General features: G+C 42.7%; 1 protein-coding gene and 1 non-coding gene across 2 annotated transcripts in view; both read right to left on the reverse strand.

The window, feature by feature from the left end:
• The window catches only part of LOC133609363 (glycine--tRNA ligase-like), a 32526-nt gene extending 18291 nt beyond the window's left edge, over positions 1-14235 (reverse strand). Inside the window, exons 1-7 of the mRNA XM_072913549.1 lie at positions 13926-14235; positions 13603-13704; positions 3886-3988; positions 3637-3778; positions 3327-3415; positions 3166-3242; positions 30-175 (exon numbers count right to left, since the gene is read on the reverse strand). Of these exons, the coding sequence (XP_072769650.1) occupies positions 30-175; positions 3166-3242; positions 3327-3415; positions 3637-3778; positions 3886-3988; positions 13603-13704; positions 13926-14186 (920 nt within the window). The 5' untranslated portion in view covers positions 14187-14235. The remainder of the gene's footprint in view (positions 1-29; positions 176-3165; positions 3243-3326; positions 3416-3636; positions 3779-3885; positions 3989-13602; positions 13705-13925) is intronic.
• On the reverse strand, positions 3471-3604 carry LOC133609948 (small nucleolar RNA SNORA84). Its single transcript, XR_009815808.1, has one exon. It is a non-coding gene; the product is annotated as a small nucleolar RNA SNORA84 (small nucleolar RNA).
• Positions 14236-16371: the final 2136 nt, after the last annotated feature.

A 16371-nucleotide genomic window follows, 5' to 3' on the forward strand; every position in this document is an offset into this window, starting at 1 on the left:
CGGTGGGCTTTTTGTCGCCGCCCGTTTACCCTGGCATGTTCCCTCCTGGCCCGATGGACGTCTGGAACATGAGGTTGAAGGATATGGGAGGCGTCAGGTCATTTCCTGTGACGGGCGACTTGACCACGTACTTGACAAAGAGGTCGGTCAGCTCCTGCTGGGTGAAGTTGTCCATCTGCCAGGAGAAGGAGGGCAAAAGGTCATCACCTGGTGCAAAGGTTAACCCGGGGGTCAGCAACCCGTGGCTCTTTAGCGTCGCCCTACTGGCTCCCTGGACCTCTTTCAAAAAATGGGTAAAAATGGAAAAAGATGAAGAAAAAAATATATTTTCTGTAGGAGACACCAACCTTCCTAATTGTTAGAAATCCCACTGTTTATGTTATACAGGTAAAAGCCAGTAAATTAGAATATTTTGAAAAACTTGATTTATTTCAGTAATTGCATTCAAAAGGTGTAACTTGTACATTATATTTATTCATTGCACACAGACTGATGCATTCAAATGTTTATTTCATTTAATTTTGATGATTTGAAGTGGCAACAAATGAAAATCCAAAATTCCGTGTGTCACAAAATTAGAATATTACTTAAGGCTAATACAAAAAAGGGATTTTTAGAAATGTTGGCCAACTGAAAAGTATGAAAATTAAAAATATGAGCATGTACAATACTCAATACTTGGTTGGAGCTCCTTTTGCCTCAATTACTGCGTTAATGCGGCGTGGCATGGAGTCGATGAGTTTCTGGCACTGCTCAGGTGTTATGAGAGCCCAGGTTGCTCTGATAGTGGCCTTCATTTCTTCTGCGTTTTTGGGTCTGGCATTCTGCATCTTCCTTTTCACAATACCCCACAGATTTTCTATGGGGCTAAGGTCAGGGGAGTTGGCGGGCCAATTTAGAACAGAAATACCATGGTCCGTAAACCAGGCACGGGTAGATTTTGCGCTGTGTGCAGGCGCCAAGTCCTGTTGGAACTTGAAATCTCCATCTCCATAGAGCAGGTCAGCAGCAGGAAGCATGAAGTGCTCTAAAACTTGCTGGTAGACGGCTGCGTTGACCCTGGATCTCAGGAAGCAGAGTGGACCGACACCAGCAGATAACATGGCACCCCAAACCATCACTGATGGTGGAAACTTTACACTAGACTTCAGGCAACGTGGATCCTGTGCCTCTCCTGTCTTCCTCCAGACTCTGGGACCTCGATTTCCAAAGGAAATGCAAAATTTGCATGGTTGGGTGATGGTTTGGGGTGCCATGTCATCTGCTGGTGTCGGTCCACTCTGTTTCCTGAGATCCAGGGTCAACGCAGCCGTCTACCAGCAAGTTTTAGAGCACTTCATGCTTCCTGCTGCTGACCTGCTCTATGGAGATGGAGATTTCAAGTTCCAGCGCAAAATCTACCCGTGCCTGGTTTACGGACCATGGTATTTCTGTTCTAAATTGGCCCGCCAACTCCCCTGACCTTAGCCCCATAGAAAATCTGTGGGGTATTGTGAAAAGGAAGATGCAGAATGCCAGACCCAAAAACGCAGAAGAAATGAAGGCCACTATCAGAGCAACCTGGGCTCTCATAACACCTGAGCAGTGCCAGAAACTCATCGACTCCATGCCACGCCGCATTAACGCAGTAATTGAGGCAAAAGGAGCTCCAACCAAGTATTGAGTATTGTACATGCTCATATTTTTCATTTTCATACTTTTCAGTTGGCCAACATTTCTAAAAATCCCTTTTTTGTATTAGCCTTAAGTAATATTCTAATTTTGTGACACACGGAATTTTGGATTTTCATTTGTTGCCACTTCAAATCATCAAAATTAAATGAAATAAACATTTGAATGCATCAGTCTGTGTGCAATGAATAAATATAATGTACAAGTTACACCTTTTGAATGCAATTACTGAAATAAATCAAGTTTTTCAAAATATTCTAATTTACTGGCTTTTACCTGTACATGCTTCACTGATTATTTGGCAGGCATCGTTTTAATGTAGACATGCAAGCCTTGAAAGAACATTTTGAAAATCAAGACTACATTTCCTGCAAATGAGTGCATTTCTACCCTATATTTTAACTTTAGATTTATTCTCATATCAAACTCTTTTGGCTGTCTTTTTGACACTTACATCCGGCGCCCCCCTCCACACCCTGGATTATAAATAATGTAAATAATTCAATGTGATTATCTTGTGTGATGACTGTATTATGATGATAGTATATATCTGATAGTATATATCTGTATCATGAATCAATTGAAGTGGACCCCGTCTTAAACAAGTTGAAAAACTTATTGGGGTGTTACCATTTAGTGGTCAATTGTACGGAATATGTACTTCACTGTGCAACCTACTAATAAAAGTCTCAATCAAGCAATCAAAACACATAGAATCATCATACTGCTGTGATTATATGCATCAAGTGTTCATTCAAGGCTAAGGCAAAATATCGAGATATATATTGTGTATCGCAATATGGCCTTAAAATATCGCAATATTAAAAAAAGGCCATATCGCCCAGCCCTAGTTCAATGATGCCATTTCTGTTTGTCATGTATAATTTTGTCTATTTTGTGTTTATCCTTGAATAAACAGGTCAGTTTCTTGTTACCAACCATTGTGTATTATTCAAACTCCCCTAATTCAGCTGGCTAGTTGTTATCAAGAGTACTAAAACCCTTTTCCACATGATTCTGACAACTAAGTAGGCTAAATAACTTTAAACTTTAATACATGCTCGGATAGGCCAGTATCGGTATTGGTCAGTATCGGTATCGGATCGGAAATGCAAAAACAATATCGGTATCGGATCGGAAGTGCAAAAACCTGGATCGGGACATCCCTAACTTGGACACACACATCTAAACCTTTGGCGATTATAAGCCAGTAATTTCTAGGAGTTATCTCATCCTGTGAGAAGCCTCCGTTATTATAATTTTTTCCAATGTTGTAAAAATGTGTAAAATAAAAAAATTTCTGGCAACAAAGATTTGCGTCAGCCTTTGATAGTAGGCTAATACAGACACTTACCTCATACGTTGCCTCCATTATAACACTTATACAAGGCTTTTAATTTTTTGCGGCTCCGGACAGATTTTTTTGGTCCAATATGGCTCTTTCAACATTTTGGGTCGTCGACCCCTGGGTTAACCCCTTAATGGCTGCAGTACCTGCGTGATGACGTCCTCCATCTCAGCCTTCTTCTCCGCGCTGCACTTCTTATCCGACATCAGCTTCTGCAGATGTGCTGCAGGAGGAACCGACACATTTGTCTCCCCTTCACACCCACAACTCTTCCCACGCGACGCCACGTCTGCTGCAATGACCTTACCTTTGAGCAGATGGTCGGCCCTGAAGCACTCTCCGTTCTTTACGTCTTTCACCATGTAGTCGGCAAACTTGTCCACGTGACCCGATGTCCTGCAGACAAGTAAGGACACGTCTTGATGGGACCTTTACTCCACATGACCACTCTTGCTGTATCTGCAACCGGGCTATGGAAGACTGCAAGAGCGGCAGCGTCCATGCATCAAATCGCAGAGTCAATGTGCGCCCGTCATTCGAAACCCACACATCAGCACTTTGAGCAGACTGCAGGAACCACCGGGCCCTAGGAAGACAAATGTGGACGTTCGGCTCACTTGAGGACCGGCTCCGGGGTCAGCATGGTGCAGTCGATCTCCAGGATCTGCTCCTCCTGGATGAAGTGCTGCCTCCAGGCTTGCAGGATGTTGTTCTTCAGGGCGCAGCCCACGGGGCCGAAGTCGTACAGGCCGCTCACCCCTGAGGAGCATGACTGCATGGTAACAGAGCGCTTGAAAGCAACGTGCGCGCTGGTCAATGAGCTCGGCTAAACCCACTCATCCCTCATCGGCACACTTCCATCTTACCGCCGTAGATGGCGAAAGCCTGGTCGTAAAAGAACCGTCTCTTGAGGGTGTCTTCCATCTTGGTTCTGTCGACAATGTCGTCTTTGGGTTGCAAGGACAGCTCCTACAAAAGCAAGTTTGTCTTAACGAGGGTTGTTTGGTATACCGGTACTGATATAGTATTGTGGTACTAATGAATCAAAAACTGTAATATACTCAAAATATACTGTTTATAAAGCACCCAGTCACGTCATGACATTGCTGGTTTTGCGAGCAGAGGAGCATGTTCGGCAGCGCACACACACACGGAGTACTTACAACCAGAGTGTGTAGACCAGGGGTTGGCAACCCGCGGCTCCGGAGCTCTTTGATCACTCTGATGCGGCTCAGCTGCATACTTGCCGACCCCCCCGATTTTCCCGGGAGACTTCCGGATTTCAGTGCCTCTCGCAGGGATTAATATTCTCCGATTTTCACCCTTACAATAATAATAAGGGCGTGCCATGATGGTACAGCATTTAGCGCCCTCTACAATCTGTATAAACAGCGTGCCAGTCCAGCCTCTTGTTATATGCATCTTCTACTTGCACACGCAAGTGACAGCAAGGCATACTTGGTCAACAGCCACACAGGTCACACTGACGGTGGCCATAAAAAACAACTTTAAACACTCTTACTAATAATGCGCAACACTTTGAACCAAAACCAAACAAGAATAACAAACACATTTCAGGAAAACATCTGTTTTGGCACTAATGTGACGCCATACATCTGCACCTTAACACTACATAAACACAACAGAACAAATACCCAGAATCCCATGCAGCCCTGACTCTTCCGGGCTACATTATAGACCCCTGCTACCACCAACCCCCCGTGCGTCGGTTGAGGTGGGCAGGGTTTGGTAGCGGGGGTGTATAATGTAGCCCGGAAGAGTCAGGGCTGCATGGGATTCTGGGTATTTGTTCTGTTGTGTTACGGTGCAGATGTTCTCCCGAAATGTGTTTGTCATTCTTGTTTGGTGTGGGTTCACAATGTGGCGCATTATTAGTAAGAGTGTTAAAGTTTTTTATACCGCCACCGTCAGTGTAACCTGTGTGGTTGTTGACCAAGTATGCCTTGCTGTCACTTACGTGAGCAAGCAGAAGCCCCATACAACGTGTGGCTGAGTTGTAGTGGGCGCTCAATGCTGTACCATCACGGTAGTTGCCTTGAAATTCGTAGTCTGCCGGAAAAATCGGGAGGGTTGACAAGTATGACGTTGTCAAGCGCCGTTCATATAAAATCCGCGGGCCGCACTAACATTAAATTTTCATATTAAGGTGTTGGCCGCGTGTCTGACACCCTTGGTTTATACATAGCACAAAGCAAGAAAAAAAACTTTGTATGCAATGTTATTTCATTTTAAATTTCAAAAGATTTTTGTGGCTCCCATTGTTTTCTTTAATTTGTGAAACTGGTCAAAATGGCTCTTTGACTGGTAAAGGTTGCCGACCCCTGGTGTAGACAGAAAAGGGAGAACGGACGCATTTTGGACAAAAAAAGTAAAGATAAATGTGAAGTTACAACACTGAAATGCCCTCAGGAAGAGGTGCTTTAAAATATGGCTATCTAACTAGCGGCGAACGTCCATCCGCAGTCGGCAGTGTTTTAGCTACCGTATTTTTCGGAGTATAAGTCGCACCGGCCGAAAATGCATAATAAAGAAGGAAAAAAACATATAAGTCGCACTGGAGTATAAGTCGCATTTTTTGGGGAAATTTATTTGATAAAAACCGACAGCAAGAATAGACATTTGAAAGGCAATTTAAAATAAATAAAGAATAGTGAACAACAGGCTGAATAAGTGTACGTTATATGAGGCATAAATAACCAACTGAGAACGTGCCTGGTATGTTAACTTAGCATATTATGGTAAGAGTCATTCAAATAACTATAACATACAGAACATGCTATACGTTTACCAAACAATCTGTCACTCCTAATCGCTAAATCCCATGAAATCTTATACGTCTAGTCTCTTACGTGAATGAGATCAATAATATTATTTGATATTTTACGCTAATGTGTTAATAATTTCACACACAAGTCGCTCCTGAGTATAAGTCGCACCCCCGGCCAAACTATGAAAAAAACTGCGACTTATAGTCCGAAAAATACCCATTTTCTCATCCATTTTCTACCGCTTATTCCCTTTGGGGTCGCGGGGGGCGCTGGAGCCTATCTCAGCTACAATCGGGCGGAAGGCGGGGTACACCCTGGACAAGTCGCCACCTCATCGCAGGGCCAACACAGATAGACAGACAACATTCACACTCACATCCACACACTAGGGCCAATTTAGTGTTGCCAATCAACTTATCCCCAGGTGCATGTCATGTGAAAAATACCGTACTTCAAAATCACTAATGCTCGCCTCCATGGCGACAAATAAAGTATGTTCCTTACAAGTATCATTATCACTGCAGGACGAGGAATAGCTAAACATGCTTCACTACACTTTGAATTACTTGTAATTGTTTTTAAATCCCTAAATGGTCTGGCCCCACAATACCTGACCGAGCTTCTGCACCATCATACCTCGTCTAGAGCCCTAAGGTCAGCTGACCAACGGCTGTTGGCGGTCCCCAGATCCAGGCTAAAGACCAGAGGGGACAGAGCCTTTTCCGTTGCCGCCCCTAAGCTCTGGAACAGCCTTCCCCTCCACAATAGGTCAGCCCAGAGCCTGGGGGTCTTCAAAACCCATCTTAAGACCTACCTCTTCTCGCTGGCCTTTGACCTGAACTGAGTCCGCCCACTAGGCCACCATTTCTAGTCCCCCCCCCATACCCCTTCGCTTTAGTTTTATTTTTCAATTTGTTGCACTTTTATTATTATTATTTTGCTAATTTTTACTTTTTATTCGACCCCTTTTACCGTATTGCATTTGCACTATCTTGTTCAGCTCATTCATTGTTTATGTTCTTTGTTTGTTTTTTGTTTTGTTTTTTGCTCTATGCTTTTTTAACCTGTAAAGCACTTTGGTTCAATTTAAAAGTTGTTGTAAACGTGCTATATAAATAAAGTTGACTTGACTACACACCGTAGGAGGATACAATAGCTGACCACTAACAGCAAGCAAGCACCCCTGAATTTAAACAAATGCCAGAGGTGGATCTACACTTAACATCCACTGTGATGATACCAAGTACAATAGTGCATCTAGTCCAGGGGTCGGCAACCCGCGGCTCCGGAGCCGCATGCGGCTCTTTGATCACTCTGATGCGGCTCAGCAGCTTACTTGCTGAACCCCCCAATTTTCCCGTGAGACTTCCGGATTTCAGTGCCACTCGCAGAAAACTCCCGGGATTAATATTCACCGATTTTCACCCTTATGGCTCTAATAAGGGTGTGCCATGATGGTACAACATTTGGCGCCCTCTACAATCTGTATTAACAGCGTGCCAGCCCATCACTTGTTATGCAATATACATTTACTACTTGCACACGTACGTGACAGCAAGGCATACTTAGTCAACAGCCACACAGGTTACACTGACGGTGGTCATATAAAACAACTTTAACACTCTTACTAATAATGCGCCACACTTTGAACCAAAACCAAACAAGAATGACAAACACATTTCGGCAGAACATCTGCACCTTAACACAACATAAACACAACAGAACAAACACCCAGAATCCCATGCAGCCCTGACTCTTCCGGGCTACATTATACACCCCTGCTACCACCAAACCCCGCCCCCACCCCAACCCTGCTCCCTCACACATCAACCCCCCTCTGTGCGTCGGTTGAGGTAGGCGGGGTTTGGTGGGGGGGGGGTGTACAATGTATCCCGGAAGAGTTAGGGCTGCATGGGATTCTGGGTATTTGTCCTGTTGTGTTTATGTTGTGTTACGGTGCAGATGTTCTCCCGAAATGTGTTTGTCATTCTTGTTTGGTGTGGGTTCACAGTGTGGCGCATTATTAGTAAGAGTGTTAAAGTTGTTTTATATGACCACCGTCAGTGTAACCTGTGTGGTTGTTGACCAAGTATGCCTTGCTGTCATCTACGTGATCAAGCGGAAGCCCCATACAACGTGTGGCTGATCAGGCACGCTGGCTGTAGTGGGTGCTAAATGCTGTACCATCACGGCACGCATGACGCTGACAAGCGCCGTTCATTTAAAACCCGCGTGCCGCACCAGCTTTCAAATTCCACAGAAAGGTGTGGGCAGCGTGTCTGAGACACCTGGTTTATACATAGCACAAAACAAAACAAAAAAAATTGTATGCAGTGTTATTTCATTTAAAATTGCAAAAAAAATTTGCGGCTCCCATTGTTTTCTATAATTTGTGAAACTGGTCAAAATGGCTCTTTGACTGGTAAAGGTTGCCGCCCCCTGATCTAGTCAATACTACTATGATTGCATCGATATTTTGTTTTTTTAATCGTCAAAAACTTTTTTCCTATTTTTAAAATTCATTATTTGTTTCTAAACTCAGGAAATACGTCCCTGGACACATGAGCAATGTATGATCCTGTAACTACCGTATTTTTCGTATTATAAGTCGCAGTTTTTTTCATAGTTTGGCCGGGGGTGCGACTTATACTCTGGAGCGACTTATGTGTGAAATTATTAACACGTTACCGTAAAATATCAAATAATATTATTTATCTCATTCACGTAAGAGATTCGGCGTATATCAGCAATCGTCACACGCACACGTCAACCAATACAAATTTGGCGGGGGCGGGTCATGGCAGAAGTGCATTGTGGGAAAAAAAAGTTGCTATCTGCTACTACTTCCGTACCTATGAAAATTGATCATTTCAACATTGGCGGTAACTTATAAAAACTGAGAAGAGCTGAACAAAAATGGCACCGAAAAGGAAATCATATACTGCAGGTTACAAGCTGGAAGTAGTGAAATATGCCTGTTGTTCACTATTCTTTATTTATTTTAAATTGCCTTTCAAATGTCTATTCTTGGTGTTAGATTTTAGCAAATAAATTTCCCCCAAAAATGCGACTTATATATGTTTTTTTCCTTCTTTATTATGCATTTTCGGCCGGTGCGATTTATACTCCGGAGCGATTTATAATCCGAAAAATACGGTACTTGGTATCGGATGAATACCGACATTTGTGGTATCATCCCAAACTAATGTAAAGTATCCAAACAACAGAAGAATAAGTGATTATTACATTTTAACAGAAGTGTAGATAGAACATGTTGAAACAGGAAAAAAAGCAGACATTAACAGTAAATGAACAACTAGATTAATAATCATTTTTTACAGCTTGTCCCTCATAATTTTGACAAAAATAATAGGTAGATAAATGACACAATATGTTACTGCATATGTCAGCAGACTAATTAGGAGCCTTTGTTTGCTTACTTACTACTAAAAGACAAGTTGTCTAGTACGTTCACTATTTTATTTAAGGACAAAATTCTTTTAAGATTGCAATAAGAAACACATGTTTAATGCAGTGTTTTTCAACCTTTTTTGAGCCAAGGCAAATTTTTTGCGTTGAAAAAATGCGGAGGCACACCACCAGCAGAAATCATTAAAAAACGAAACTCAGTTGACAGTAAAAAGTCGTTGTCGCAAGTGTTGTATGTGAATTCAAACCATTGTCTCAAAGTAGGTGTACTGTCACCACCTGTCACATCACGCCCTGACCTATTTGGAGTTTATTGCTGTTTTCCTGTGTGTATTGTTTTAGTTCTTGTCTTGCGCTCCTATTTTGTTGGCTTTTTCTCTTTTTTTTGGTATTTTCCAGTAGCAGTTTCATGTCTTCCTTTGAGCGATATTTCCTGTATCTACTTTGTTTTAGCAGTCAAGAATATTTCAGTTGTTTTTATCCTTCTTTGTGGGGACATTGTTGATTGTCATGTACATTGTGGACGCCGTCTTTGCTCCACAGTAAGTCTTTGCTGTCGTCCAGCATTCTGTTTTTGTTTACTTTGTAGCCAGTTCAGTTTTAGTTTCGTTCTGCATAGCCCTCCCTAAGCTTCAATGCCTTTTCTTAGGGGCACTCCCCTTTTGTTTATTTTTGGTTTAAACATTAGATACCTTTTTACCTGCACACTGCCTCCCGCTGTTTCCGACATCAACAAAGCAATTAGCTACTGGCTGCCACCTACTGATATGGAAGAGTATTACACGGTTACTCTGCCGAGCTCTCGACAGCACCGACACTCAACAACAACACATCATTTGCAGACTATAATTACTGGTTTGCAAAAAATATTTTTAACCCAAATAGGTGAAATTAGATAATCTCCCACGGCACACCAGACTGTATCTCACGGCACACTAGCGCGGCACAGTGGTTGAAAAACACTGGTTTAATGTACCCTAAGATTTTTTGTTAAAATAATGCCATTTTTGTGGTCTCCCGTATTCATACCTGCCAACTTTTGAAATCAGAAAAACCTAGTAGCCAGGGTCCAGGGGCCGCAGGCCCCGGTAGGTCCAGGACAAAGTCCCCGCCCCCCGACGCAAAATGATTGATTGCATTCAGACAGGTTAAAATGTTGCTAAAACCATCACTTTTCTATCAGTCACAGTGACTTTTCAAAACAAAAATATTACAGCAAAAATCATATGGGTTGATTGACATGTTTATTCTGTAAGCTAACTTCAATAGTTTGAAATTATTTTGACAGTTAATGCCAGTTATCCTGTCAACCTTTCACAAGACTTCAATTTGTTAATTGAAAGTATAAACAGTATAAACACTTTTTACAGTAAACAAATGGTAAAACAGTACTAAACAATTCCATAAAAAAAAAAATTGGTGTCATTATTAACTTTCTGTCCAAGCTTGTATAATCTACTGCCTTGTTCAAATGTAAAAAATATTCTGTGCCTAAAATTCACATTTCTATCACAATTATCATACTGTAAACATGGTAAGCTAACTTCATTAAAATTAATAGTCCTGTCAATAGCATGGAATTACAATTCAAATGTAGTTTTTTTGTAAGCCTTTCAAAAGAATTCAAAATATGAAAAATTAATGAAAATTAATTTAAGCCATCAGACACTTGAAAAGTGGCACATCACATCTCTAATGTAATCATTTTAACTTTTCAACAGAAATAGCACTGCAAAAATATTAAGGACATACTTCTGTATTTTGGTAGTTATGCTGTCAACATTTAACAAGATTTCTTCAACTTGGACTTGAAAGCATAAATAGTATAAACACTTTTAACAGTATAACAGTACTAAACAATTCCAATAGATAACATTGGTGTCATTACCTTTTTGTGGCTAAAATCCAAATTTAGCAACGGCATTAGACTTGTGTTTTTTTGTCCCAACGTGGTCTTTTACATCGCTAATTCCTCCGTGTCCGATCGAAAAATCTTGTCTGCACAAGGTGCAATTCGCGTAGTTTTCACCCTTTTTGGAACGGATAATTATTCCCGGATAGGCTTTTGAATATTCTTCACGGAATGACTGCAGTTTTCTTTTCGGTTTAAGACTCGTTTGCGATTTTTCTCCGGCTGATTCCATGATCGTTCGCTCGTTTGGAAACAATGGCAACAGGTGCCTCGTGCTTGGCAGCGGTGCTATAAATAGCCTCGCGCATGGCATTCGGAATGGCTCGATAGGAAGTTACGGGAAGCAGTGTCGATTGTGATTGTTACGCAATTTCGTGAATAAAACTTAAAAAAAATTTTTTTTTATTATTGAAAAACCGTATTTTTTATCACTGCAACTGTAACCCGGAATAGGTTGATGAAAACCGTACTAATTACGGGAAAACCGGAGTAGTTGGCAGGTATGCGTATTTATAAAAGTAGCGAAATACTTCAATAATGTGGACGCTGTACCGAGCCGGTGAAGAAGGAGCTGAGCCGGAAGGCAAAGCTCTCAATTTACCGGTCGATCTACGTTCCCATCCTCACCTATGGTCATGAGCTTTGGGTTATGACCGAAAGGACAAGATCACGCGGGTACAAGCGGCCCAAATGAGTTTCCTCCGCCGGGTGGCGGGGCTCTCCCTTAGAGATAGGGTGAGAAGTCTGTCATCCGGGAGGGAGGAGCTCAAAGTAAAGCCGCTGCTCCTCCACATGGAGAGGAGCCAGATGAGGTGGTTTGGGCATCTGGTCAGGATGCCACCCGAACGCCTCCCTAGGGAGGTCTGACAGGTAGGAGGCCACGGGGAAGACCCAGTACCGTATTTTCCGCACCATTAGCCGCACCTAAAAACCACAAATTTACTCAAATGCTGACAGTGCGGCTTTTAACCCGGTGCGCTTTATATATGGATAAATATTAAGATTCACTTTCATAAAGTTTCGGTCTCGCAACTTCGGTAAACAGCCGCCATCTTTTTTCCCGGTAGAACAGGAAGCGCTTCTTCTTCTACGCAAGCAACCGCCAAGGTAAGCACCCGCCCCCATAGAACAGGAAGCGCTTCTTCTTCTACTGTAAGCAACCACCCGCCCCCGGAAGAAGAAGAAGCGCGCGGATTTTCGTTTCATTTCCTTTGTGTGTTTACATCTGTAAAGACCAGACCACAAAATGGCTCCTACTAAGCGACACGCGTATAACGCAGAATTTAAACTTAAGGCAATAAGTCATGCCGAAGAACACGGAAATAGAGCAGCAGCAAGAGAATATAACATAAATGAATCAATGGTGCGTAGGTGGAGGAAGCAAGAAGATGACCTGCGCCAGGTAAAGAAGACAAAACAGAGTTTCCGAGGGAACAAAGCAAGATGGCAACTGTTGGAGGACAAACTCGAACAGTGGGTTGTTGAGCAGAGAGCAGCAAGCAGAAGTGTCAGCACCATCACTATTCGAATGAAGGCAACAACGCTAGCAAGCGAACTTCACCTGGATGATTTTAAAGGTGGTGCTTCTTGGTGTTTCCGGTTCATGAAAAGACGCTTATAGACTACGGTGTCGTCACGGACTACAAAGGCGGACTCGCACAATTTTTCAGGATTTATAGAGATCCCAAATACAGATCAGCAGGTACCAGAAGGTAAGAAAAGTTGTGTTTGCATAATATTGCGAAACAAAGTGCCAGATAATATGTCTTACCTTATACACACACTTTTCAATTCGGACACCGAAGAAGAAGAATTCGAAGGATTTACGAATGAAGAATAACTTCAGAAAGTGAGCGCTATGTTTATTTTGTGTGTTGTGACATTAACGTTCGAGCAACATTATGTTGCTATTGCTCTGCACTATTTTGAATTTTACTATGTTTGTGATTGCACATTTGCGTACATTTTGGGACAGAGTTGTTAGAACGCTGGTTTTTAAGTTTGACTGACCTATCTGACTGTTTTTTTGACATTCCCTTTAGCGCAGCGTAGGCGCGGCTTATAGTCCGGGGCGGCTTATAGGTGGACAAAGTTTTGAAATATGCCATTCATTGAAGGTGCGGCTAATAACCCGGGGCGGCTTATAGTGTGGAAAATACGGTACACTTTGCGAAGAATATGTCTCCTGTCTGGCCTGGGAACGCCTCGGGATCCCCCGGGAGGAGCTGGACGAAGTGACTGGGGAGAGGAAAGTCTGGGCTTCCCTGCTTAGGCTGCTGCCCCCGCGACCCGACCTCGGATAAGCGGAAGAAGATGGATGGATGGACCTAATTTTTGAGCGTTTTCTGCTGTTGGTGTCCCACAGGATTTTTTCATGAAAAAAAATGTGCCTTGCCTCAAAAAAGGCTGAAAAAACACTGCTGTAGTCGATTGTTTCAAACACGTCATCCTACCTTGGCCTCCAGGTTTCTCTTCCTGGCTTTCAGCTCCGCCACAGCTTTGGTGACGTCCACATCGGGAAGTCCGTCCTGCTTCATTTGGCGCACCAAATCGCCCTAAAAACACGGAATAATTTCCCATCAAACCATGCCGAGATTTTTGACTTTCACTTTGACAAGGAAGCTTGAAGCAACGCCCTGGAAGAAAACGTGGCAAAGCTAGTGTTAGCATGTAGCTAGCTGGCTAGCCTCCCTCATTCATTCATTCATTGCAGCCCATTAACTATAATTAACGATTAAAACATCTCTTGAAATGTCGAGGAAAATAAATGTTCGACCTGCTCCTTGACTGCGAGTCTGAACGGGGCGAGGATCTGCTCCATGTTGGCGTCCATGACGGCTTGTCCTTCTGCCAGCTGCTGCTGCCACAGGCTCCTATTCTTCTCTTTAACAGGGCGGGCTGACGTGGCAAAGGGCCGGTGCCGGAGCTGGTGGCGGAGCGACGGCCGAGCAGACCGGGGCGGGAGCAGCGAGCAGAGGGCGGGCCTGAGAGCGCTGGTCCTGGGCAGAGTCGACGCCGCGCCGCGGAGAATAAGCATGGAGGAGCGGAATGATGCAATCGCGCCATGGAAGTAAACGCCCTTGTTGATCTGCGCCAGCACTTTCGTCTCGTCGACAACTCGCCCTCACATGCGCACTTTCGACACAATCATCATTGATTGACTGATTGATTGAAACTTGTATTAGTAGATTGCACAGTACAGTACATATTGACAATTGACCACTAAATAATAAAACCTAATTCCTTTTTTCAACTTGTTTAAGTCGGGGTCCACGTTAATCAATTCATGGCATGGCATCAGTGGTGGTGCGGCCCGCAACCAAAAGTATTTGGCCACCTGCCTTCTCACATATGAACTTCATCATCATCATCATCATCATTTCTTTTTATTCCTTTCATGAAAATGCATACAGGTAAAAGCCAGTAAATTAGAATATTTTGAAAAACTTGATTTATTTCAGTAATTGCATTCAAAAGGTGTAACTTGTACATTATATGTATTCATTGCACACAGACTGATGCATTCAAATGTTTATTTCATTTAATTTTGATGATTTGAAGTGGCAACAAATGAAAATCCAAAATTCCGTGTGTCACAAAATTAGAATATTACTTAAGGCTAATACAAAAAAGGGATTTTTAGAAATGTTGGCCAACTGAAAAGTATGAAAATGAAAAATATGAGCATGTACAATACTCAATACTTGGTTGGAGCTCCTTTTGCCTCAATTACTGCGTTAATGCGGCGTGGCATGGAGTCGATGAGTTTCTGGCACTGCTCAGGTGTTATGAGAGCCCAGGTTGCTCTGATAGTGGCCTTCAACTCTTCTGCGTTTTTGGGTCTGGCATTCTGCATCTTCCTTTTCACAATACCCCACAGATTTTCTATGGGGCTAAGGTCAGGGGAGTTGGCGGGCCAATTTAGAACAGAAATACCATGGTCCGTAAACCAGGCACGGGTAGATTTTGCGCTGTGTGCAGGCGCCAAGTCCTGTTGGAACTTGAAATCTCCATCTCCATAGAGCAGGTCAGCAGCAGGAAGCATGAAGTGCTCTAAAACTTGCTGGTAGACGGCTGCGTTGACCCTGGATCTCAGGAAACAGAGTGGACCGACACCAGCAGATGACATGGCACCCCAAACCATCACTGATGGTGGAAACTTTACACTAGACTTCAGGCAACGTGGATCCTGTGCCTCTCCTGTCTTCCTCCAGACTCTGGGACCTCGATTTCCAAAGGAAATGCAAAATTTGCATGGTTGGGTGATGGTTTGGGGTGCCATGTCATCTGCTGGTGTCGGTCCACTCTGTTTCCTGAGATCCAGGGTCAACGCAGCCGTCTACCAGCAAGTTTTAGAGCACTTCATGCTTCCTGCTGCTGACCTGCTCTATGGAGATGGAGATTTCAAGTTCCAACAGGACTTGGCGCCTGCACACAGCGCAAAATCTACCCGTGCCTGGTTTACGGACCATGGTATTTCTGTTCTAAATTGGCCCGCCAACTCCCCTGACCTTAGCCCCATAGAAAATCTGTGGGGTATTGTGAAAAGGAAGATGCAGAATGCCAGACCCAAAAACGCAGAAGAGTTGAAGGCCACTATCAGAGCAACCTGGGCTCTCATAACACCTGAGCAGTGCCAGAAACTCATCGACTCCATGCCACGCCGCATTAACGCAGTAATTGAGGCAAAAGGAGCTCCAACCAAGTATTGAGTATTGTACATGCTCATATTTTTCATTTTCATACTTTTCAGTTGGCCAACATTTCTAAAAATCCCTTTTTTGTATTAGCCTTAAGTAATATTCTAATTTTGTGACACATGGAATTTTGGATTTTCATTTGTTGCCACTTCAAATCATCAAAATTAAATGAAATAAACATTTGAATGCATCAGTCTGTGTGCAATGAATAAATATAATGTACAAGTTACACCTTTTGAATGCAATTACTGAAATAAATCAAGTTTTTCCAAAATATTCTAATTTACTGGCTTTTACCTGTATATACAAGCCATGTTCATCTGCCACTTTCATTGTTTTTTGTTTCTTATACAAACCCCGTTTCCATATGAGTTGGGAAATTGTGTTAGATGTAAATATAAACAGAATACAATGATTTGCAAATCATTTTCAACCCATATTCAGTTGAATATGCTACAAAGACAACATATTTGATGTTCAAACTGATAAACTTTTTTTTTTTTTGCAAATAATCATTAACTT

This window comes from Nerophis lumbriciformis, linkage group LG07, assembly GCF_033978685.3.
Source record: "Nerophis lumbriciformis linkage group LG07, RoL_Nlum_v2.1, whole genome shotgun sequence".
Lineage (NCBI taxonomy): Eukaryota > Metazoa > Chordata > Actinopteri > Syngnathiformes > Syngnathidae > Nerophis > Nerophis lumbriciformis.